We start from the raw sequence: 26,054 nt of genomic DNA on the forward strand, positions 1-26,054 counted from the left end.
CAGGTCTAAAGGTGTTCGTCGGTTGCTAGGTGTATATGTGCTATCGCTGCATCGCCGACGACATTGGGGGCTCCAGCTTGAGGAAGTCCTCCCACGGAGTAAAGGGTTGTTCATATGTTGGTTATTTATACAGAAAAAGAATGTCTGTGTACTTTGTACGCACGTAAGAAGTTATATTTCTATTATATGATTTCTTAAAAATAAATATACTTTAAACAGTTGGTTTTAATTTTTTTTAAACACCAAACTAATTTTGTGCTTACCGCTTTCAAAAAAATAGAAAAAAAAGTATAGGATTGCACTGGATTCGAACTCAAGACCTCTCGATCTCTGGCCGAATTAGTCGAGGCATTGAAGCACAAAAAAAGAGTAGCGCAGTAAGACGGATTTTAATGCAGTTTGGTGCGTTGGATTCGTGAGAATGTCAGGAAATTTTGTGAACTAATGTAATGAATAAGAAATCTGAAATTACATTTGTGCAAAGAAAAATGCATTTCAAAAGTGCATTTTGAAATAGGCAATTATTATAAATTTGCAGATCGGTAAATAGTTGGGCAGCATCCCGATTAATTATTTTAATTATTTTTAATCATTTTTAAGTCCATATAATAATAGTATAAGATGTCAATAACCATTAATAATAAACAAAAACTTTTTCCTTATGGGGAATCGAACCAAGTACTAACACGTCCGTAACTAGATACACATACCGCTAGCCTACGCAGACACTTGCTAGACACGGGCGATATTAGGTATAAACAAAAACAAATAGATAAGTAAAAATTGTAAAGAAAATTACTACATACTTAAATGTATTATAAAATTAATATATTCCTAAATTTTAGAAGAAACATTCGTAAATAGGTACATTTATACAAAACATTCGAAAAATCGACACTTCAATCCTTCAGTGCCTCGACTAAATGCTATACCAAATTATACGCTACGAGGACTGTGTCTGTATCGGTTCGGACGTACCTAATGACAATTCACGGTAACAAACAGACAAGGTGAATAAATATACAATAAAATGTTTTAATAATACTTATCTTACTCCTGAGGAAGACAAATCCAAAGACACAAAAATTATAATAAATATATTTACTAAAAACACTAATATATTCTTTTCACACCTTTTCTTGCACTGATATATACATAACTAGAAATATTTTATCAACTAAACGCCATACTGTCTGTGTGCGCACGCGCGCAGAATATGAAATTTTACTCTCAATCGCGCCTAAAGAAGTATAACTTCAAAAACCCAAATAAGAACGTCTGTTTGAAAATGTGGCTATGAGGCCTTAAGTAGATTTTAAAATTGAAAGAAAAAAATATTCGCCCATTTTACAAGATGTTTCACTTGACATTGACAGACTTCGTGAGTGGGGGGGCTTAAAATTTGAAACGAGAAACGACAGTTAGATGTCATTGTCATGAACCACAGAATGATTGATTAAGAATCTTTTATGCTGAGATAGAACAATAATGTTGAGATATGCCTATAAATAAAGAAACAGGGCGCCAACCAATTTTTAACGGGGAAAACAGGTAAAACAGATAGAAGAAGATTATTAATAATAAATAAATAAAGAAGATAGAATAAAATAATTATTTAAAAATAAAATAGCAAAGATGTGACGTTTGTAACGTTACATCTTATTTATTCGATGCCAAACAGATTGCGAGCAGTCGTTGCTGCCAGAGGTGGACATACACGCCATTGAATTGTTTTGTTATTAATTTTGTTTTGTATTGTTAATTTTAGTGCGTTTGATATTTTTAATTAAATAAACCTTCAAAGCAGTGTTTTTATTTACAGCTTTTAAAAGAAAAGAGATCGGATAATTCAAAAAACAACATCTTAGTAATGCCTCCGAGATACGAAAGGAGTATGCTCCTTCGGAATGGAGTATACGAAACAAAATCAGCCCTTCAATTTTTCCACAGAATTTTTTAAACTTAGCAGAAAATACAACGCTTCCATTAACCCCCGTATAATGCCATCTAAGTAAAAGAAATTTATTACCGGAATAATAACAAACGATATCAATGCATGTACCTACAAACTGATGCAAAAATCTTGAAAATTTGAGTACAAATAATAGAGTTATAAACAGCGGCGTAGCGTAGTGGGGGCGGCAGGGGCGGTCCGCCCCGGGCGGCACTTTTTAGGGGCGGCAAAATTTAACAATGAATAATAAAAATATTTTGTCAATTTTGAACCATTTTATATTTTTATCGCAACTACAAATTCGGACCGATTGAAAGGAGCACGGAACTTTTCATTACATACTTATTTTGTGACGAATTCGGGGAATTCCTTTTCTTCGAATGATATTTTGTAGCGACTGGCAACAACGTCTATACTGACTTGTGGGAATTCCCCGTTTATGACTAAAAATCAGCACAAGTTTTTTCGGCACTTTAGAACGTTGCTATTCTTTTTTTTTTCTCATCGACACATCGTTGGGAAGTTCTGATAGCAGCTACAGGCAAAAGAAGGATTCAAGACACGCGGTGGAGTGCAAGAAGCGATGCCGTAAATGTGACATGGCATCATTACAAAGACACTTCGTCACTTTGGAAAAACTGACAGAGGCAGGTGAAAGCTTATACACTAGGACAGATGCAGGTGCTTTCCTAGTTTCGATGCAGCCATTTTCCTTTCTTTGTTTTTTGGGCCTGTGGCAACCGGTGCTACATGAAGTGAATGATGCACAAAAATACAAACAAGGAGACTTGACATAAGATCGTGCGCTCAGAAAGTAAATAATGCTTTGCAGATGATATTAACAGAGAAAAGAGAGGAATGGGCAAATTGCGCTGTAGGGTATGCAAAAATAATGTATGAAGAACTTGGAATTCCCATTAAACCTCGGAGGCGCATACCAAGAAAGCATATTTTCGATGACGGAAAAATGAGTTGAGACGAAAGCTGTTTTCTTCGTTAGATAGAGTTATTGTAGAAATTCGTGAGCATTTTCAACAGCAACAGAATTTAACGGATACGTTTGTTTATCTTACGCCGGCTATATTATTAGATCCAGACAACACTGAATGTAATCTACACTAGGCATCTGACGAAATTGACGAGCAGGGTTTCAAGCTGGAAAAACTTCGACTGCGTACTTTCGTTGCTGCTAGAGGCAACGAAATTAATTAATGCAGACTCACTTGAATTATTTAAATGTATTGTTAAGTCCAAGCTGGAAGATTGTTCCGAATATTTTTCACAGTTGCTATAAGCAAGGCCAGCTGTGAGAGGAGTTATTCAAAATTGAAAATGATTAAAAATTATTTAAGATCGACAATAATTAGTACTCTAAGACTAACTAATTTGGCTATTTTGTCTATTGAGCAAGAGGTGTGTGATGCGATAGACATTGATGGTGCAATAAAAGACTTTGCTCTTAAAAAAGGTAGACGTATAAATTTTTAATTGAAGACGGAAGTTTTGTTTTTAATTCTAACAAATACTCATATTACTTTTCAATAGAAATAAAAATATATCATTATAGTATCGTTCTAGTTCTAATTAAAAATTTATTTTATTTAATTTTGTCGATCGTCAAGGTGTACCTAATCTTAAGTGTTAGGTACCTAAGTTATATCAATGTATCTAATTGGTTAAAGTAAAAGAATTTTTGTATTAATAAACGTGATTGTAAAACTTATATAAACTTTTTTGTTTAAAATCCAACCTGTATAATGCAAAATAATGATGACTGTTCTTGCCGAAAAGTTCTCTATAATTAATGTATGTAATGTTATACAATAAATTAAAATAATCAAATAAGAGGGCGGCAAAATTGTCTTCCGCCCCGGGCGGCCCACACTTACGCTACGCCACTGGTTATAAATTGTCAAACTGAATCAAAAATTTTTAGTGGCGGAATTTTGTGCCGGTGAGTGTATATGCTAAAAATCATAATTTAAAAATAAAAATCGACCTGTTTCGGGATTTTTACTTAAAGCCACCGGTTTACGAAATAACGGATTTATTCCTTTCATTTGCATCATGCTGTATAGCAATTTATGGCCAATAAAAATTTAAAATTGACTTTTTAAAGATTTTTGCTTAAAACTTTTTCAAGATTTCCTACGAAGCTAATAAACGATGTGTATTACCTACCTGAAGCATGTCGCAATACCTATAGCTATTTAAAAGCTGCAAATGATAGTGGTGCACAGTGGCGTACCGATAGATCAACGGCCCTGGTTCCAGTTGAGATGCGGGAGCTCATCCTGGCATCATGTATCATACAGGGTGGGGCATTAGTGTGACAAAGTCCAATTACTCGTTTGTCGTAAGAGATACAAAAAAAGTTATTTAGGTAAAAGTTGAGGCACGGATAGGACCATAATCTAAAAATATTTTTAGATATACAGGGCCACCCGTATTGTGCAGGGTGACACAAACATTATGTTTTTTTAAATGGAACACCCTGTATATTTTTACATTTTTGGATTCTCCTCGATGTCTTCTTTCTCAAAATATAGGGTTTTGTAATATTATACGAGGTAGTTTAAAAGATAATTACGTTTTATTTTTAATTTCGTAGCAATATTAACACCCTGTAGAATTGTAGTGATTTGACATCAAAGTTTCTATTTATGGTCAAACGATTTTTAATATAGTCTACTATTGTTAAACATTAATAATATAGCAAAAAATTTAATATTAATATACAGGGTTGGTCAAAACTCGAAATGAGTATTTTCTGAGTTTTCTTAAATGGAACACCCTGTATTTTAGTATTCTATTGAAATGATATTTTATGGTACTTTTTTATTTCTTAAGCATTCCCTATACCTAAGTGCTTTAATTTTTGAGTTATTCGTGATTATTTAATCCAAACATTAATTGCAACAAAAATTACGTGAAATTTTACTAGGTGGCTGTGCAAATATTCAATCAAAAATAAATTTTTCGAAAAAAAAGTAGATATTAATCTAGACTGATACTTAATTTATTAATCTTGGATGAGATATCCAAATACCTACGTAGTTAAGATTGTTGTTGCGTAAAATATGAATAAAAACATACAAGATTCTACCTAGTTGGCTATGACAATAAGTTGGCTAAAACATTTGACATTATACTATTTTTATAGTTCCACTTGCTTTGTTACCATTACTAATATTAATTTTTTAATAAGTAACTAATGAGTAACTGACTAAAATGGTTTTTGTGCTAGGAGAGTATAACAAAAATGTGCTACTAGCAATAAGAATTTTTCATCAGCAATTCCCTGATACACGAAAACCAAGAAGAGAAATTGAAAGTATACTAAAACGGTTTCAACGGACTGGATACTATTACCAGAAACCTGATCGAATAAAAACTATTGTAAATGAATAAAATGAAATAAATGTAATCCTTAGTGTAACTGAGGATCTGCATATTAGGAAGAACGTTCTTATAATCTAACTATCTAGACCTAGACTGTTGAAAGCGTTTTAGTGTACTTTCAAAAGTTTTTTTTTTTAGTTTCTAGCATCAATATTAAGTATGTAACGCTCAAAATAAAGTTGGTCTTTTTTTTTGGTAAAAAAAAATCGTAAAACTCACCCCCCGAATTAGCATATCAAATGAAATTAATTGTTACCGCTTCACAAGTGACTTGACTGATGTATTGTTTATGTGATCTGTAAGTTTTATCGGTTCAAGTGTTTAAGTAAAATAATTTGTGAAGCGGTAACGATTAATTTCACTTCGGATACTAATTAGAGGGTGATTTTCACAATTTATTTTATCAACCAAAAAAGAGATACTATTTTGATCGTAACTTATTTACTTTTGATGTTAGAAACTTTTTTTAAATACAATGGAATATTAAAATAGTAAGTTAATATTAATCCTATCGTTTTTCTTACTGACATGACTGATCACTTTACGCCAGCCGTTTTTACAAATAATGAAACTCAAAAATTTTCTACATCTAAATCTCCAGTCATAATAATTAAAAACGTTAATAGCGGAAATCTAGAACAGCTTTTAAAAAATGAACATTGGAATGAAATTTATATCAACAAAATAGATTCTCAAATTGCATATACGCTACATCTATAAATAAATTAAATAATTACATACCAACATCTAGGGAGGCAAAACTGTTAAATAAAAAAATATCAAAAAAAAACCTTGGATAACGGTGGTGTTGATATAGTTTATCAAACGACGAGATTTTCTTAAAAAGAAATTAGTGTCTATATTAATCCTTATCACTACATATTGTCTATATTTAGAATTTAATTTCAGTTATTAAGAATTAGCTAAAAGTACAGGCTGACGGATAAGGGTGCTATAAACATTTTATGACCCACCTTATAAAACTTGCATTGATCAGTTTCCGAGTTTCTTCAACTTTGTAGTTTATCAACAACTTATACATGGATCGAGCTAATATAAAAAAATACAAATGTTTGAGTTAGCACGTGTAGGCAGGCACCGGCGGTTAGTCTTTAAACAAATGTTGAAACAAAAGCTTCAGTAAGCAGGTAAATAAACAAATGTTGAAACAAACGCTTCGGTAAGCAGGTAAAACGAGTAAGGAACCTTACAAAAGCGTTCCGTGTGTTTCAATAAATTTTGTTTTCAAATTTTTTGATGAATAGGTATTCTTCGTTTTTATTTATAAGTACCTATACAAAAAATAAAATTTATTAAGCAGTTACGTTTCCTATTAGTGTGTACATACAACTAAACTTATATGGAATCATCTGATATTTCTTATTATTTCGTGCGAATTTAAAAAAACGAACACACGAAGTCAAACATAATTTATTTTAAAGCAATTTAATAACAAATACATAACAATTAAATAAAACAATACAGTATTTAACAAACAAATTGGAACTACATAGTTGTTTTAAAGTCAATAGAATAAAAAATTTCAATGTGAAACTAATAATGTTTAAATTGTTTTTATTTCTTTTTTTTATTTTTTTTTGGTAGTCAGTGTTATCACCTCTCATTCAGTTTGCGTGGGCACGCTCCTAATCAAATTATCAACATTTTGTTGTGGTAGGTTGCTCCATCCTTCAAGAACAGCTTGTACTAGCCGTGCGGTGTTTTGTGGATTATCCCGGCGAGCTCTAATTTTTCTTATAAGCATATCCCACAAATACTCTATAGGGTTAAGCTCGGGTGAGCAAGCAGTCCTCTCCAGAGCCTAACTACAGGTTATCAACATACCTGTGAACAGTTAAAAGTTGATTGGATGAAAATTAAAGGAGTTTTTTTACGGATCACAATTTCTCTCCAGAACATTATACTTGCCCTTGTGTATATTTGTGAACAGATCTGACAGCTTTCGTTCTTGCTTGTCTTCTTCGACCTCTAACTACACGATTTTGTGGGTCATCTGATTTTATATCAATCCTGACTTTTTCTGAAAATAGCACATTTTGTCAATTCCCAATGGTCCAGTTTTGGTGGTGAAGACACCAATTTAGGCGATCAACCTCGTGCTGGTCTGGATAACTCGGGAACTCATAACTGTCTCCTGCTATAACTTCTTGGCACGAACTCTTCTTCTTATCGTTTCAACTGAAACAGTTACACACCTGTAGCTTTCAAACGCTGCCTTTAAAGCTGCGGTAACAAAATGGTTGGGTGTCTTTCAGCTTATTGGACAATTAAACGATCATGGCGAGCCGTTATTACTTTTTGGCGACTTTCCCTTGCTTTATTTTTAAGCTTTCCTAGTTCCTGTTACCTAGCATAGGTTTTGGACAGACCGCCCTGTGTTACGCATAGCTCTACAGCTGTGTCCCTCTGATAACATTACTTTCTCCACAAGACCAATATCTTTCCCCGTTGTAAGTTCTATAACCCCACTTGAGGCATATTTTCGTTTTTGGACGCAAAAGTTAGTTTATTTATTTTCGTTCAATTTGCAACTCAAGCAAATAACCTATACCTTACCGAGCTGTATTATCTGATTGTCTTATCGATTTGTTTATTTTCAATGAAAACCATTATTCTTTTTGTTTCATCTCAAATATTCATCATTCATATCGGATATTAAACAGTATATATTTATCACTCCGTATATTATATGAACGCAATTGTTATTGTATAATTACGTGTGCGGGCTTCTAATTTAGTTAACGAATTATAAAGTGTAAACAATAATTCGGGCAATTGCATATTTAATTTGATGATCGAATATACAGTGGTACCTCGACATACGAGGGTAATTCGTTCCGTAACCTTGCTCGTATGTCAAATTGCTCGTATGTCAAAGCAATTTTCCCCATTGAAATCAACTGAAATATCATTAATCCGTTCCAGTCCCAAAAAAAATAGTCACTTTAGTTGTTTTTGTTAAGCGTTTTTAAAGAAGAAAAATGCTTTTACAAGAAGAACATTTATTTATAAATAACAAAAAATACATACATATTCTGTAAAAACATAAGAAAAAGTGAGGTGCTTACGGAAGCGCTTAATTTTCGTCAGTGGTCTTAGCTTTTTTCGTCACACTTTGCTCATCTTCATCTGCAGCTCATTTAAAAAAAACTGTCCAAAGAGGTTTGTTTCTTCCTCGCTTTCATAAATCGCTCGTGCCTTCTCACATACGATGCTCTGTGTTAAGGCTCCTCCTTGAAGCTGCTTCTCTGTCACCCACACCATCATTAGTTTCTCCATATTTTCATTTAGAGAGGTCCGGAGCTTGGAAATTATTGTAACGTCCTTAGCTGACATTATACCCTTTATAACCTTCTTCAAGTTAGAAGTAGGTAGTCAAAAAGAGGCATGAATTTTAATAAAAAGCGGTTGCTCGTATCTCAAATTTTGCTCTCATCTCAAAGCAAAACATCGCTCGCTCGGCGGCTCGTATCTCAAAACACTCGTATATTAGGGCGCTCGTATATCGAGGTACCACTGTATTTCTTTGTTCTCAACATTTTGTAAATATACTCAGCGCGTGGCCGGACACCAATACTAGTGCCACCGCTGATAAAGAGTATACATTTAGAATCATTCACTAGAGTCAACTCAACGAGGCAAGATGTGCTTATAAATATATTCCTTCGAGTCACCTCATACATTCAACATGTAGCATCATCTGAGTAGTCTCAGTTTAAATTTCATACGAAGCATATCGGTAAAGCAACGTCTCCCGGAGTTTAACCTGGTATCATTCTACATTAATAAATCATCTACGTGCATTTGGTGTTTCATTAAAAGGCGAAAGATCACCAGCTGAGCCCGAAGATTATACACTTGGCAACAAGGTTTTTCAATAGAAATAAATAATGCTTTGATTCCATGTAAGTCTGGTTGTGTGTACTTGTGTAGTTCAAAATGTTCCCATCAAATTAGAAACAACAGAAGCAAAAAACGCGTTAGAGCGGGCCCCTGCGGGGTCCGGGCCCTGGTTCCGCGGAACCCTGCTCAGTACGCCACTGGTGGTGCACCACTTTACCACGCCCTTTACTTATTCAAACATTCTTTCAGTTGATGAGACTTGACCTCAGCAGTGAATCTTTGCACATGTCACGATCGGAAAGCGTCTCAGAACTCAACAGTGAGTTAGGATTGACCCCGTTGAGAGGACGTTCATCCTTCGGGAAGGACAATGAAGTGACTCCTCCCAAATTCGGAGGATTGGGTAAGTAGCTCTATTGTTTTGTCGAATATATTAACAAAGTTGCGTTTAAAATTAATTATTGATAATATTTTGTCTACATAGTTTATAGCATTAGAGCGAGAAGCAAAGGTAGATATGAGTGTGGTAAAAAATTGGTGTATTAGGAAATCAGATATCAGTTAGCATAGTTTACTAATATGGTATGTTTGTACGGTTGAACTTTCTTTAGATGAAGGTTGTGTTTAGAGAAAATACACTAGATTATAGGATTTTTAAATGATTAACGAAATGAACCACCTTGATTGTTGAATTGTTGAAAAAAAATGTTTATTGATTTCTTACAGATTAACAAGCGAGAGCTGGCAGGTTATGTCAGCACAAATATTCTAGAAGATAGAATATGTTTTAGGTGAACTTTATTCGAGTGCGGTGTTACCGTATCATCAATTTAATTCTTTTCGTAGCACTACAACCCGGGGTGGGTCTTGGCCATCTCGAACGGTCGTCCATGACAGTTGAGTCAGTGGAAGCCCCATTGTTCTTAAATTTGACTAGTGTTGCCCAAAATCGGTCTTGGTCTTGCAGTCTTGGTCGTGTTCTTGCGTTTTCGCAAGACCAAGACCAAGACCGCCTAATTTTAGCAAGACCAAGACTTACCCTGCAAGGCTTGAACAAGAACAAGACAGCCTGCGAGACTCTTGCGTCTTGCAGTTGGAACTGAGGGTCGTTTTAGGGAGTATATTAGTTCGGCTATATTCTTAGATACTCTATGAGAAACAAAAAAATTGTAAAAATAATGTAAAACAATGTAAAAATAAAATATTTTGTACATTCCTTCCCAGCAGGCGACTTCTCTGAAATTAATTGTCCGGGTGATGATAAAAGTCGCCTTCTAATCATAACATAACATTCTTGTTTTGCGACGCCGATAGTAATATCGAGTATCGTATCCAAACTTTTTAAAACTATGTCATCTTAGCTGATAAAAAATATACCTAATAAGTAATTAATTTTTTTCGTTATTAGCTTTCTAGGAAATTAAATCCCACAAATCTTATCGTTCTATAGAATAGTAAGACTGTTATGTATTGTTTTTGCTGAATGTGCTATGAGATCACCCAACAAAATTGCCGAAACAGCGCGGCTAATATTTAAAAGTTTGATAACGAGACAAAAGAACAGATAATGCCGGATACGGTGTAAAAATGTAAACAAAATACCAAAATATTATTTAATAACGATATACACTTCTCCAAAAAATTTACACACCACCTTAAAAACCGGTCATTGTTAATGTCTCGAATTTCCTAAACCTGTTGTCCAATTTTTTTAATATGTTGTCTTATTTTTATTAATATCGCTCTAATAATATTTTTGCTAGACAGGTCAATTATTGTCATTGTACACCGGGTGTACCAATCAAACTGTGTTTTTTCTCAGAGCTAGCATCACTCTGTGAAATATTCTAGCATTTGTAAAATAAGTACTAAAATTAAAACGATAGCTTCATATTTTCTTAACATTGATATTTTCTTATTCATTAAGTGATAATAAAATATAAAATACGTAAGTTTCTAATAACCTCTAGTTAGTTAGAACAAAGGCACGGATCACGTAGATCGTGGGTTCAAACCCCACCCGGTGTCAGTTGTCTAGATCAGTAATTCTCAATCTTTTTGAGTCATGAACCACAAAGTACTTTTTATTATTTTTGTTACCATCTAACTGATATAGAGTATGCTAGGTAATCTAATTAACTATAATAGTTGTGGTGCTAATTTTGTCTGTTTTTGCGTTTTGTGTACCACCGCAAATAATGATATGTACCACCAGTGGTACATGCACCACAGATTGAGAACCGCTGGTCTAGATATTTATTAATTTGACTGGCCTTTACTACGGCTATGATATTCAAGCTTAAAATGTACCTCTCTGTTGCGTTGTTAAAAGATATGCAATAGGCTAATGGGCAACTGCGAGACTTGCAAGACTCTTGCTGCAAGACCAAGACCAAGACCGGGAGCGCAATACCAAGACCAAGACCAGGTGTACTGGCGCAAGACCAAGACTGTCTAAGTCTCGTCTTGGTCTTGCATTTGGGCAACACTAAATCTGACCATATGTTATCTATCCAAAGCATTCGTGGACATCATAAGGGCCTTCTCCCTGCCGGGGCTTCCTCCCAGATTAACTTAGTAAGACAGTTATTACGAAGCCTATCGACATGGCACCCTCCGTAACGCCTTTGTTGTTCAGTAGATTTTACTCCGTCTGACTATCCTGTCTTTCCTCAAGAGAAAAAAGTTTAAAAGGGCGTAAATTGTCTTCCAACAAAGAGGTGGTGGAAGCTGTTGAGCCGTGGTTTCCAGAGCAATATAAAAACAATTTTTGAAAGATTTAGAAGCGTTACAGGTTCGTTGTAAGAAATATATCCAATTAGGAGGAGAGGAACGAAGGAGTCTGTTAAATAACAGATTATGTTGACTTATAAAATATTGTTTGCATCTACAGTGTGTCTGCGTAACTTGCAACCATATGGGAAAAAAGTTATTCTTCATAAAGTGCTCTGCATAGTCTAAAACCTAAGATGCAATCATCAGATTTCAAATTTTATCAATAATATACTAGGTATGTCCAAAAATATAAATTTCTCTCAAGAGTGAAGTGTCTTTATATTTCACAATATCAAAAAGTGTTATTAAGAAAAGTTGTTTGTAACTAAAAACTATGTTATAATATGCATTTACACTCTTCTAATTAATTTTTTTTTAATTTTTCTCAAATTACGGATACCCAACATAATTTTTATTTAAGATAAATCCGTTATTATTAATTTTGCGAAAAAAAAATTTATTTTGTAAAAATGTTTGAATAATCAAAAAACTAAGATGTAGTCATAAGATTTTCAATTTAATACGAGTCATGTCAAAAAATATGAATTTCGCTCAAGAGTAAAATACCTTTATAGTTCACAATATTTCAACTAGAAGGATACAATTGCATATTGAAACATAGTTTTAATTCTGAACAACTTTTTATAATAACAAATTTTTTTACATACCTCATATAAAATTGACAAAATTTAATATCTTATAATTGTATCTCAGTTAACAGTTAAAATTAATAACAACTATCATAAATAAAAATGATGTTGGGTGTCCGTGATTTGAGGAAAATTTTCAAAAAATTTATTTCAATTAGAAGAGTGTAAATGCAGATTATAACATAATTTTTAATTACAAACAACTTTTATTAATGACAATTTTCGATATTGTGAAATATAAAGGCACTTTACTCTTGAGCAAAATTCATATTTTTTGACATACCTCGTATACTGTTGATAAAATTTGATATCTGATGATTGCGTCTTAGGTTTTGGACTATGCAGAGCACTTTATAAAGAATAACTTTTTTTCGTGAAATTGATATTAAAAACGTTTCCCATATGGTTCCAAGATACGCAGACACACTGTAGCTACGAAAGCTACGACATCGACATTTTCGATATATCCTCACATATATTTTCACCGATGCATCCTCATTTCAGCCTTAAATACTGGCTTTTTGTATTTTTTAACTTCTAAGAATCTTAGAATTGCTACTACATGTCAGTTTGTAACGTTTTTCGCCGGTTTCCGACTTCAATTGCAACGTAATCCGGTCGTTCTATAGGCACCCTTCTATGTTTCATTCTCTCACCTCCTTCTCTATTCCTTCTCTCCAACTTGTTTGCTATCTACCTCGTTTTCTCGTTCCTTTTAATTGCTATTTTATTATTTCCATTGGTATTCGTTATTCATCCATTCTTTGTATATGTCCGAACCAGATAAGTTGTTTGGTTGATACGTCATATGTGATTGCTCGTTTGATTCCCATTATTTCTCTAATGCATTCGTTGGTACTCCTTTCTCTTTTAGATCTTCCTGCCGTTCTTCTTCTAAAATTAATTTCCGTTGCTCTCAGCGTTGCCAGTGTTCTTTCTTTCAGTGGCCATACCTCACAGATCTATGTTTCATTCTCTCACCTCCTTCTCTATTCCTTCTCTCCAACTTGTTTGCGATCGACCTCGTTTTCTCGTTCCTTTTAATTGCAATTTTATTATTTCCATTGGTATTCGTTATTCATCCATTCTTTGTATATGTCCGAACCAGATAAGTTGGTTTGTTGATACGTCATATGTGATTGCTCGTTTGATTCCCATTATTTCTCTAATGCATTCGTTGGTACTCCTTTCTCTTTTAGATCTTCCTGCCGTTCTTCATCTAAAATTAATTTCCGTTGCTCTCAGCGTTGCCAGTGTTCTTTCTTTCAGTGGCCATACCTCACAGATGTATAGAGTGACACTTTTCACTATACTCTGATTATCCTCTTTTATTTCCTTTGCTGATGGATTGGTTCCATAAAATACTGTTTAACACTGTAATGGCTTTTCTACCTGTCATATTCCTTGCTCTTATGGCTTTATTTCGATACCTAGATATTTTTAGTCGAATCAGTGCTTTATTGTGGCTCTGTGGTCTAATATAATGCCTTTTTTTTGTTCTCCAATGCACAAGTATTCAGTTTCTTTTTTATTGATTCCTAGACCACATATATCGTACTATTCAATTAACTTGAAGGCCATATACACTGCGGTGCAAAAAAATCGATCCACTAAAAATTTGGTCATTTTTGATGTTTCGAATATCCTAAACCTGTTGTCGGATTTAAGACATTTTTTACCACGTTATAGCCTTATTCATTGACAATATCACTGTAATAAAATTGTTGCTAGACAGTCAAACTGTCATTGTATACCGGGTGTACGAATCAAACTGTGCTTTTTTCTCAAAGTTCGAGTCACCCTGTGGATTATTCTATCATTTATAAAATACTGAAATTAAAACCCAACTATAGCATCAGGTTTTCTTAACATTTTGTCTTTCGATTCATTCGCTTATGTTGGATAATAAAAAAGTTAGGTACTTTAACAACTGGCCATGTTCGTCATCAGTACAGGGTGTTTCTAAATAAGTGCGACAAACTTTAAGGAGTTATTTTACATGAGAAAATAATGACAATTTGCTTTATAATCATATGTCCGCAAACGCTTCGTTTCCAAGATACGCGATGTTCAATTTTTTTTACAAACTGACGATTTACTTATTGCCTTAAAACCAGTTAAAATATGCAAATCAAATTTGGTGGGTTTTAAGACGTAGTTATTGCACATTTTTTAACATACAATTAAAAATTATATATTCAGCTTTGGCCTGCGTACGGGTAATATTATCGGTCATAATACCCGTTTGCGCGCCAATGGTGAATATTAAATTCGTAATTGTATGTCAAAAAATGTGCAATAACTACGTCCTAAAACCCACCAAATTTGATTTGCATATCTCAACTTGTTTGAAAGCAATAAATAAATCGTCAGTTTGTAAAAAAATTGAACATCCCGTATCTCGGAAACGAATCGTTAGCGGACATATGATTATAAAGCAAATTGTCCTTATTTTCTCATGTAAAATTACCCCTTAAAGTTTGTCACACTTATTTAGAAACACCCTGTACTGATGACGAACATGGCCAGTTGTTAAAGTACCTAACTTTTTTATTCTCCAACATAAGCGAATGAATCGAAAGACAAAATGTTAAGAAAACCTGAGGCTATAGTTGGGTTTTAATTTCAATATTTTATAAATGTTAGAATAATCCACAGGGTGATGCGAACTTTGAGAAATAAGCACAGTTTGATTCGTACACCCGGTATACAATGACAGTTTGACTGTCCACGACAATATTATTACAGCGATATTGTCAATGAATAAGGCTATCACGTGGTAAAAAATCACTTAAATCCGACAGCAGGTTTAGGAAATTCGAAACATCAAAAATGACCCAATTTTTAGTGGATCGATTTTTTTGCACCGCAGTGTAGTTTAAATCGTCATACTCTTGAGCCACTATTACTTGATTATCTGCAAAGTTAAGTGTATATATCATAGTGTTGGTGAGTTATCCTAGAGTTATAGTGTGTAAAAGTAATTGTTCAATTATCTTCAGTACCAGTTCATCTTTAGTACCAGAACTCGCTTGCTCATCTGTGTAAAGTAATTTAAAAGAAGTCTAGTAAAAGTTAACAAATCAATACATTTGACATGTTATACTCTATATAAATTTCCGATTTGTGCACTGAAACATTGAGTACTCATTGCATTTCCCTACTTTTTAACGAAACAGAGTTAGCTACCCTACAAAAAAGGTCCAAAACTCGAGATGAATATTTTTAAATAATCAAAGATCTGTATGGGAAACTAAACAAGGAAAGGATTGGAAGAAGAACAATGAATGGATATTTCAAAGAAAAGAAGACTTCGAACCGACCACCTACAAGAACATTGGTTCCAGGAATCTCGTTTACAAAGGTACCAAAGAGGATGAATGGATATAACTAAAGACAAAAGTGGATATAACAGAAAAGACAAATAATTTATTATTTGCTCGATTCGGTTGGGGTACTAACATTTCTATATATGATGACTCCGATTATCAGGAGTTTGTGATACATTATTTAACATTATCGACACTAAATATTAAATGACATAACGATTTCGGTGTAGGGTGCCCCAAAAATCATAGAGATTTTTATTAAAAAATATTCCATAATTGGTTTGCATAAATGTGATTGAATATCTCGGTACAGTACTTAATTTCTTTTTTCAAGACCTTGGCTTGATGGCACGAATTGTTGACTTCAAAGAGACGGAGAGATAAACATGGAAATTAGACAAGCAAGAAATAATTCACTGAATAAACTGACTCAGCTAGAAAAAGGCTTCTTCGGCTCCTTGTAAAGCCTGTTGTAAAGCCAGAACGATGATGAAGAAATTATTCACGCAGCAATTTTTATGTGCTAATCTTACAATTTAATTCTACAAGTTCTGAATTTGTTGCATTCCACATACAATAACCAGGATGATAAAGAACGATAAAGAGATAAAAATAAGCTTTATTACTGAGTTTGATTAAAAATAGACATTTGTTAGCTGTTTTTGCCGAAATCTCTTCAGTTTCTTTCTTTCGTACTATCATAATTTCTGTTGTAACATTTTACGATGTTGAAATCTTGTGTGAACTTTGGGGTACCCTATATATTAATAAAACAGATGAAAAAAACAAAATTAGCTTAAAGGAGATTTAAATTCTCCCTATTTATTCAAATTTTAAAACGTCAATTACACAGGCCGACAAAATTTCACGAATATTCGAACCCAGAGATCAGAATATACTTTTTAGAAGGTTTTTGTGCACTAAATCCGAATCTGAGCTCCAAATTATCAAATTAGGTCTTGTTTCTGAGATAAACTAATATTACAGTGCAAAAATAGGCTGTTTTTGGTTATTTTTGAGGTTACGTAGGATCGTAATATAATTTTTCCCTGGCATAATCATCTTAAAGTATAGTAGGTAAGTCTAAATTTTTTAAATGGCGTTGAATTCTCTCAGATACCTCCTTTTTTTCTCTGAGATATCGCCTTTTAACACGTTGACAGACAGAACGTCTATAGACGTCTAACTTCCATTGATGCAATATTACACAACGTCTATAGACGAAATTTTTAAAATAACGAGTTTTGACAAAAAATCGGTGTCAAAAAATGTCACATTACATCTACGATGCATATTAAATGTGACACGATGTCCATGGTCGTCGTCCACATGTTTACAAATCTCATTGTTTCCATAAACTATAAGCGCTAAAAGAATTTCCCTATTCTTCTTTGCAAAATACATATAGTGTCACAACTGTCCGTCAACGTGTTAGTTTCTTAGTTTTAAAAAACCTACAAACCATATGATTATACGGTGTAACGGAAAATCTAAATTGAGAAATTCCGAACTCATAAAACCTTATTCTAAAAACCTCAAACCTGACAATCTAAATCAAATAACCCGAAATCCAAAAATCTCAAACCTACACACCCCGAATCCAACCAACCCATAGAAACCATTCCTTTCAGTCCACAAAAAAGCAGGCACACCCACCTAACCCTGAAATCCCTAAGATTAATTGCTTATTGTATTATATTAAAATAAAATCATATACAGAATTGTGTTTACTGATCTAAACGAGATACCTCTAACCGTATCAACCGCCTACAAACAATCTCTTTCCAGAAGCAGGAAAACCCACATAACCGTAGAATCGATAAGATCTATCTGTCTATAAGCGAGGTTCCTACAGCCTCTGCCGCTTCTCGCATTGCGACCGCCATCTTTTTCTGTCCATGCATTATTCTTCTTTGATGGCTCTATCTCTCATGATGTGCCGTAAGTTTTCTTTCCAGGCAACTGAAGGCCTTCCCCTTTTTCTTCTTTGTTGTGGTATGTAATTTAAAGCTTTCTTTGGCCGTCTATCTTCATTCATTCGTTTCACGTGACCCTACCACACTAGTTGTCTCGTTTCAATTCTATCTACACTGGAATATACAGTATTTGTCCTCCTTCTAATATCTTCATTCCTGATGTGATCTTTTTTGGATATACCTCATGCTCTCCTTAGATAATCCATTTCTACTACTTCTATTCCAAACTTCTGACCCATAAGTCATAATAGGCTCTACCAAGGTACGATAGATTGTCAATTTCGTTTTTTTTCTTATATCTTTAGATCATAGTAGAGAGTCTAGAATGTTCACCGCTTTTTTACCCTGCTGCGTTCTGTTTTCCATGTCTCTTTTGGTAGTGCCTTCTTTAGATATTATAGATCCGAGATATTTATATTCTTTACATGTTTTTGTGGTTTTAATTTCTAAATCTAGATCTTCTTCATCATCCCCAATTTTAAGATACTCTGTCTTTGACATATTCATATTGAGGTCCCATTTTTCATATTCTTTCTTTAGTTTTCTAAATATGTAGTCCATGTCTTCCTCATAATTCGCTACCTGATCATCTGCGAAGAACAAAGTTGTTAGACATTTACCACCGACTATGTCTATTCCCATTCCGGATACTTGTTTCCTCCACTGCTCTAGCGATGATTGAATATATATTTTAAATAAAGTCTGAGACAGGCAACATCCTTGTTTAAGCCCCTTTGTTATTGGAAATGATTCAGATATAAAGTTTCCTTCTTTAACGACACTTCTTGCATTTTTGTATATATTTACCATAGCATCCACATATTCTCTACTAAGACCCACTTTCGTCTATGTTTGAAACAATTTTTTCAAAGGTACCGTATCGTATGCCTTCTCTAAATCTACAAACAATAGGTGGGTAGATAGATTCCTTGCCTTCCGTTTTTCTATTACCTGCTGCAGAACGAATATATTATCAGTTCACGATCTTCCTGCACGAAGTCCACTTTGTTCTTCCATGTCTTCGTATTCTGATTCTATTCTTTCTTTTATTATTCGACCGTACAACCTCCCTATTGAGCAGGTAACAGTTATTCCTCAGAATCGATAAGATTAATTGCTAAGTTTTTGTATTAAAAGGAAATCACGCACAGCAAGCCAGTTTATTCGTCAAACCAATACACAGTTAAACCAACCAAACCCTACAAACCACCTTTCAGTCCACATTCAGGCAGACCTGGAAATTCTTCTCCTTCCTCTTTATAAGCAATTCTGCTTGTTCATTGGCGGATTGATTCCTCTATGGAAGGTTGTCACTCCATTTTTTGCGCAATTGGACGGTCTGTATCTCATGCTATTTTGACCACACGTGTCTCCCCAGTCTACGTATGTGGTTATTCCATTCTTTTTTTATTTAGTGCCTATTCGTTTATACACTGTACGTTACGTTTTCTTCTAATGTCTTCACTCCTCTTTCGATCTCTCAGTGTATTTCCTGTAATTCATTCTTCTCACTACTACCATCCCTGTCGTTTCCAGTAGTCTTTGTGTTGTGACTCTATCGGGTCTTGTTTCTCATGAATAAGTGATTATTGGACTTACACATGAAGGAAAATTACCACATCATTGGTTGGAGTCACTGTTTATAACATTACCAAAGAAAAGCAGGCCCACCAAATGCAGCGATTTTAGACTAATCAGTTTGATGAGTCACACACTTAAGATACTTTTACGTATTATACAAAACCTAGTATTCCTTCTGTGCGAAACTAGAATGGGTAATAAGCAATTTGGATTTAGAAATGGTCTAGGAACTAGAGAAGCACTATTTTGTATGCGCGTTCTATTACAAAAAAGTTGTGAATTCCGAAAGAACGTTTATGTTTGTTTCATCGACTTCGAGAAGGCATTCGACCGAGTACAACATGATACACTTTTCGATTGCCTGCAAGCAGCAGGACTTGACCACTACGATATAAGACTGCTGAAATACTTATATTACAATCAAGTAGCCTCTATCCAAATTGGAGACAGTCGTACTGAAAAACTGCCGATAAAACGTGGAGTACGACAAGGTTGTGTTTTATCACCCACCCTTTTTAATCTGTACTCTGAAGAAATCTTTAGGGAGGCTTTGGATGACAGACAAGAGGAAGTAAGGCTAGGCGGAGAAGTAATCAACAATATTAGATACGCTGACGATACAGCCATTCTTGCTGAAAATTTACAAGATCTTCAGACACTACTAAATCTAGTCAGTGAAGCAAGCTATCGGAGAGGCCTTAAAATCAACATTTCAAAAACAAAGTGGATGGCAGTTGGAAAGATTAATATAGATCAAGGTCAGCTTTCTCTTGATGGAGAGGAGTTAGAACGGGTAAATCATTTCAAGTACCTTGGCAGCTGGTTAAATGTAAATTGTGACTCTGATGAAGAGATAATAACTAGGATCGAAATATCATGGAAGGCTTTTATGACCTGGAAACCAGTTTTATGTAATAGAAACCTGTCAATGAATATTCGAAAGAAGGTGCTGAAATGTTATGTGTGGTCTATCCTGTTGTATGGTTGTGAGACATGGACGTTAAAAACCACAATGCTAAACAAAATAGAAGCATTCGAATTGTGGTGCTATCGACGAATCCTAAAGATATCGTGGGTTTCGCACACTTCCAATGAAGATGTTCTTCAAATGATGAATTCAAAACGTCTGCTCATAAGCATCATAAAGAGGAGAAAAACAGAATACTTCGGCCATATAATTAGAGGACCTAAATACCATCTGCTTCGCCTTATAATACAAGGAAAAGTGGAGGGAAAGAGATGGATTGGTCGAAAGAAGCTTTCATGGCTGCGTAATATTAGACAATGGTCTGGCTGCACAGTAGAATAATTATTTCGCGCAGCAGCCGATAGAGAGAGATTTCAGGAAATTGTAAACATGATGACGGCCAACGTCTGAATACAGACACGGCACCTAAAGAAGAAGGACTTACACTGGCTTTATAAATTCTGGACTTCATCTCAGTGTTAATATGTCGTTTTCACCATATATTATTAAGTTTTGCTTTTTGTACTTGATTTCTCACTTCTTTGGCTAGGTCTCCGTAGCTGGACAGTGCAATTCCAAAGTATTTTATTTCCATTACTTGTTCAATACTAATGCCATCAATATCTATTTTACATCTGATTGGTTCTTTACTGACTACTATTGTTTTAGTTTTCTAAGATGATCTTGTCATATTGAATTCTTTTGCTCTTATGTTAAATCTGTGGACTAATCTTTACATCTTGGGCTATCAATATTGCATCTTCTGCGTCTTTGTTGCCCATTCTGTATCCTCTTCCTTTGTTGACGCTTTTGATGATCCAAGATTAAATTGAAGAGGATATGGCTCAACGAGTCCCCCTCCCCTGTCTTATTCCTTTGCCTATGTCTGTAGGTTGTGTAAGTTGTTCATCTATTCTGACTTCTATTTTGTTGTTTTGGTAGATGTTTTCAATGTTTTTATGATATCTAGGGGAACTTGTCTATTATACAGAAGATGTATTAGATCAAATGCTTTCGTCAAGTCAATCACACATAGAAATGCTAGTCTGTTACTAGATCTTGACCCTTGAACCCTGGAAATTGGAAGATTAATAGTATTAGGTTTGTTCTAGCATCAGTGTCAAACGGTTTGAAACCATCAGCGAATAGTGGACCAGCGCGAGTAGACTGGTGGGATAGCACTGGTGACTGTATTATGTTCTCTCACTGACCAACTGTTTGCTGACGGTTTCTGACTAGTTTTACTGTTTACTAGAACAAACCTATTATTAATCCATTTACCGCTCTTATTAACTACAAGCAGGCATACTTACTAAACCCTTAGAATTGCAATATAAAACGCATTTTTATGCAAAAATTAAATTGCTCATTATGAAATCCAACTTTCTCATGAAACTAGTTTACCAATTTATCTAAAAAAAAAATTACACAAAACTCATTCCCAACCGACCCCTCTGAAACCACAAGCAGGAAAGCTGAGATTCAAACAGCTATTTTTGCACCTTTGGATTAGAATATCTCACCAGAGCCAAAAACCTTCGGAATAGTATACTGTTTTCTGGATCTCAGGGTTTTCGGTCTGTGTTATCTGAGATTTATTGGTGTAGCATTATAATTCCATAATGTGACTAATATTTCATTCAATTTCCTTCGTGCATCCACAAGGCTCCATTCTCTCAGGTAAAATGGAGGCTTGCATACTAAGATTGCTATATTAGGTGGAAATTCTGATGTGACAAGTGATACAGTCACCTGCTTGAATTATATATTCGAAACAAGGTTTGAGATTGTGTTCTGCGTCTCAAATCTATGTTAAATCTGTAGTTAGAAGAGGCTGCTTCACAAAAAGAAAGGTTCAGGCTTTTACCAAGGTTTCAGCAATATATTAGGAACAGGACAGACAATTTTCTGAAACGTAACTATACAAATTAATTTAGGATTATAGATATATAATGGTTGTAGAATTTTTTCTGTTGTTCTACACTCACCGGCACAATTAGCCGCCCACCTTGTATTTCTTTCAATTTGCAGAAATTGTCAATCTTGGACTAGATTTTATGAACGATACGGTGAAAACTGCTTGTGAGGAAAAGAAAACAATACAATTATTGAAAAAAGTCAATTATCAAGGGATGCTTAGCAAAAATCCAATGTATAAAAATCTTCGAAGAAAACTCAAATAAACATGATTTTGAAAATCATAGTCTAATAAAAAAAATATGAGTGTTGCCGCCTCTGACCCTTAGGACTTCTTATGACCGGTTCGGCAATCCATTCATGATATCCTGGATATCCGATTGGGGAATATTGTGCCAATCCTCTACCGCAGCCATCTTGAGCTCTCCAGAGGATTTAGGGGCTGAACTACGGTACGGGATGCTATGAAGACAGGATCATACACCCGCAGGCCAGGTCAAGGCCGACATCGATGCACTACAATTCGAGATGACGGCTTTATTGTCAGCAACGTGTTGAGAAATCGCTTTTGCACCGCTCCTGAAGATCTTACGCGTTTGTTTGAGTTGAAAAATGTTAGTGCGAGTGAACGTACCGTTAGAAGAAAACTGGCAGAAAGAAATTTTAGGGCTTTCTGTCCAACTCGCGTCACACAGCTGCTCCCACAACTCCATAGAGCTAGACTTGGTTTTGTGCGAGAATATGCTGACTGCACTGTGGCGCAATGGAAGAACATACTGCTCTTAGATGAGAGCCCTAAGAGGTCCAGATGGACGTCAGCGTGTCTAATGGCGTCAAAATAAAAGGTGTGCTCCATGCACTATAACCGAAACAGTGGCTTACCGAGGAGGGTCAATAATGATTTGGAAAGGAATCTCTTATGAAGCTCGTACTGATCTTGTGTTCGATGGAGGTAGTGTGAATGCTCAAAGATAAGTGGAAGAAGTTCTACAAAACCATGTCATGCCTTTCACACCGTTTGGTGCGAAAGGCATGACATGGTCTTGGAGAACTTCTTCCACGTATCTTTGAGTGGTGAAAACTTTAGATTAATGCATGGTAGTGCACATGAAAACTCTTAGAAGCGGGAATGAAAACTGTCAAAAAGCTAAGAACAAAAGAAAATAGATTAAGTAGCGGGACAGTTAAATTAATGGAAAGTAGACGAAAACTAATAAGCGAAAACAAAAGAAACACAGTAGAATACGTACTACTAAACAAACTTATTAGGAGAAACAAAACGGGAAGAGAGGAGAAAAGATAAGATATCAGAAGAAGTAGAAAGTTTTATAAAGCACTATACACCTCAAAGAAAAACGCAAACCTCAACACTCAGGAATATATCAAGAAAACAATCACAAATGTAAACTCAGAAACATTACCAAAAATAGAAAATTATGAAATAGAAGCAGCACTATCACAATTAAAGAGAACAACAAAGCACCGGGACCAGATGGAATCCTTGCTGAAATGTTGAAAGAAGGGAAAGAAGAAATCTTACAAACATTAAGAAATCTATTTAATCAGTGTCTACATAAAGGAGAAATACCCGACGCATGGAACGAAAGTCTTACAATCCTGCTATTTAAAAAAGGGACAGAGAGGACGTAAACAATTACAGACCCATATCACTGCTGTCGCAAACGTATAAACTATTCATGAGGATTATCAACAACAGGCTAACACACAAATTGGACTCGTATCAACCAGTAGAGCAGGCAGGATTCCGAAAGGGATATAGCACCACTGACTATCTTCTAACAATTAGGACACTAATAGAGAAAGCTAACGAATACCATATAGATCTGCACTTAGCGTTCGTTGACTACGGAAAAGCATTTGACAGCGTGGAAATGTGGGCAATAGAAAAAGCTATAAACAACTGTAGAATAGATTCCAGATACAGAATGCTAATACATAATATATATAAGAAAGCAACAATGACAGTACAATTGGAAGAAACCACAAAACCCATACCAATTAACAGAGGAGTGCGACAGGGAGATGTTATTCCTCCTAAACTATTTGCATTAGCACTGGAAGATGTTTTCAAAACAATGGAATGGACAAACATGGGAATAAACATAAATGGAAAGAAACTAAACCACCTAAGATATGCAGACGATGTAGTAGTAATAGCATCAAGTTTTGAAGAACTACAAACCATGCTAACCGAATTAGCAAATGAATCCGAACAAATAGGTCTAAAAATGAATTTTGCCAAAACAAAAACAATGACAAACACACAAGATAATAGAAACGTAATACTAAACGACACCACAATAGAAGCGGTTAATGATTATATATATTTGGGACAGATAATAAAAATAAATAAGGAAAATCAAACAGCGGAGGTAAAAAGAAGGGTCAGATTAGCCTGGGCAGGATTTAGGAAATTAAAATGGGTCCTAAAGAATAAAAAAATATAAAAATACTTAAAAACAAGAGTATTTGACCAGGGCATACTCCCAATTCTCACATACGCATGCCAAACATGGACCTTGGCCAAGGCAAACATGGATAAAATAATGAGAAATAAAACAAAAGTCAGAGACGCAGGACAACATATAACCAGGCTAAAATGGAGCTTCGTAGGTCATAACGCTAGACAAACGGACAATAGGTGGAATACCACGATACAACAATGGAGACCATGGACAGGAAAGAGAGCAAGAGGACGACCCCAGATGAGATGGGGAGACGACATTAAAAAGATAGGAGGAACGCACTGGAAACAGAAAGCACTAAACAGAAGCGAATGGAGGAAACTGGGGGAAGCCTATGTTCAAAATTGGACGAATTAAAGGGCAAAAGAAGAAGAAGTGCATGTTGCCACACCGAAAGATTCACCCGTGAGTACCTTAATGAGGTCGGGAACCACGTTTTACCATGGCCGACACGCAGTCTCGATCTTAACCTACTTGAACACATTTGGGACAACCTCAAAAAACGAATAAGAGCAAGAGTACCAGCCCATACATCCTTCGGAGATCTCAAGATGACTGCAGTAGAGGAGTGTCACAATATTTTCCAATCGGATATCCAGGATATCATGATCAGCTTGCCGAACCGGCTCCAAGAATTGGCCGAAGGCCAAGACATCAACAACCATTATTAATACTCATATTTTTTTAAAAAAAGACTATGATTTTCAAATTTATGTTTGTTCGACTTTTATTCGAAGATTTTTAAACATTAGATTTTTTCTAAACATCCCTTGATAAACGACTTTTTTCTATTACATATATTTTATTGTTTTCTTTTCCTCCAAAGGTAGTTTTCACCGTATCTTTCATAAAATGTCGTCCAAGATTGATAATTTCTGCAAATTAAAAGAAATACAAGGTTGGCGGTTAATTGTGCACCGGTGGGTGTATTTTGGTGCTATATTGATTTGATTTATTTTTGAGACTTCTAGTGTACATGCTTCTACTTCATATATAGCGTAAACTAAATATGCTCGCACTCAATCTTTTTCTTATTTTTTATATCAATGACTAGTAAAAGACAATGTTTTTTAAAGTGGTTCTCATTATTGAGCTTGTGCGTTTTTATTCTATTTTGGCATATAATCTAAAATTAGACTCCAATTAATGTTTA

General features: G+C 34.8%; 1 protein-coding gene across 4 annotated transcripts in view; it reads left to right on the top strand.

The window, feature by feature from the left end:
* Positions 1-26,054, top strand: part of LOC114332050 (kinesin-like protein KIF13A) — a 515,517-nt gene that overhangs the window by 449,340 nt on the left and 40,123 nt on the right. For all 4 annotated transcript variants that reach the window (XM_028281754.2, XM_028281756.2, XM_050641283.1 and 1 more), the window contains one exon: positions 9,470-9,623. In XM_028281754.2, coding sequence (XP_028137555.2) covers positions 9,470-9,623 — 154 coding nt within the window. The remainder of the gene's footprint in view (positions 1-9,469; positions 9,624-26,054) is intronic.

This window comes from Diabrotica virgifera, chromosome 10 (assembly GCF_917563875.1).
Source record: "Diabrotica virgifera virgifera chromosome 10, PGI_DIABVI_V3a".
Classification (NCBI taxonomy): Eukaryota; Metazoa; Arthropoda; class Insecta; order Coleoptera; family Chrysomelidae; genus Diabrotica; species Diabrotica virgifera.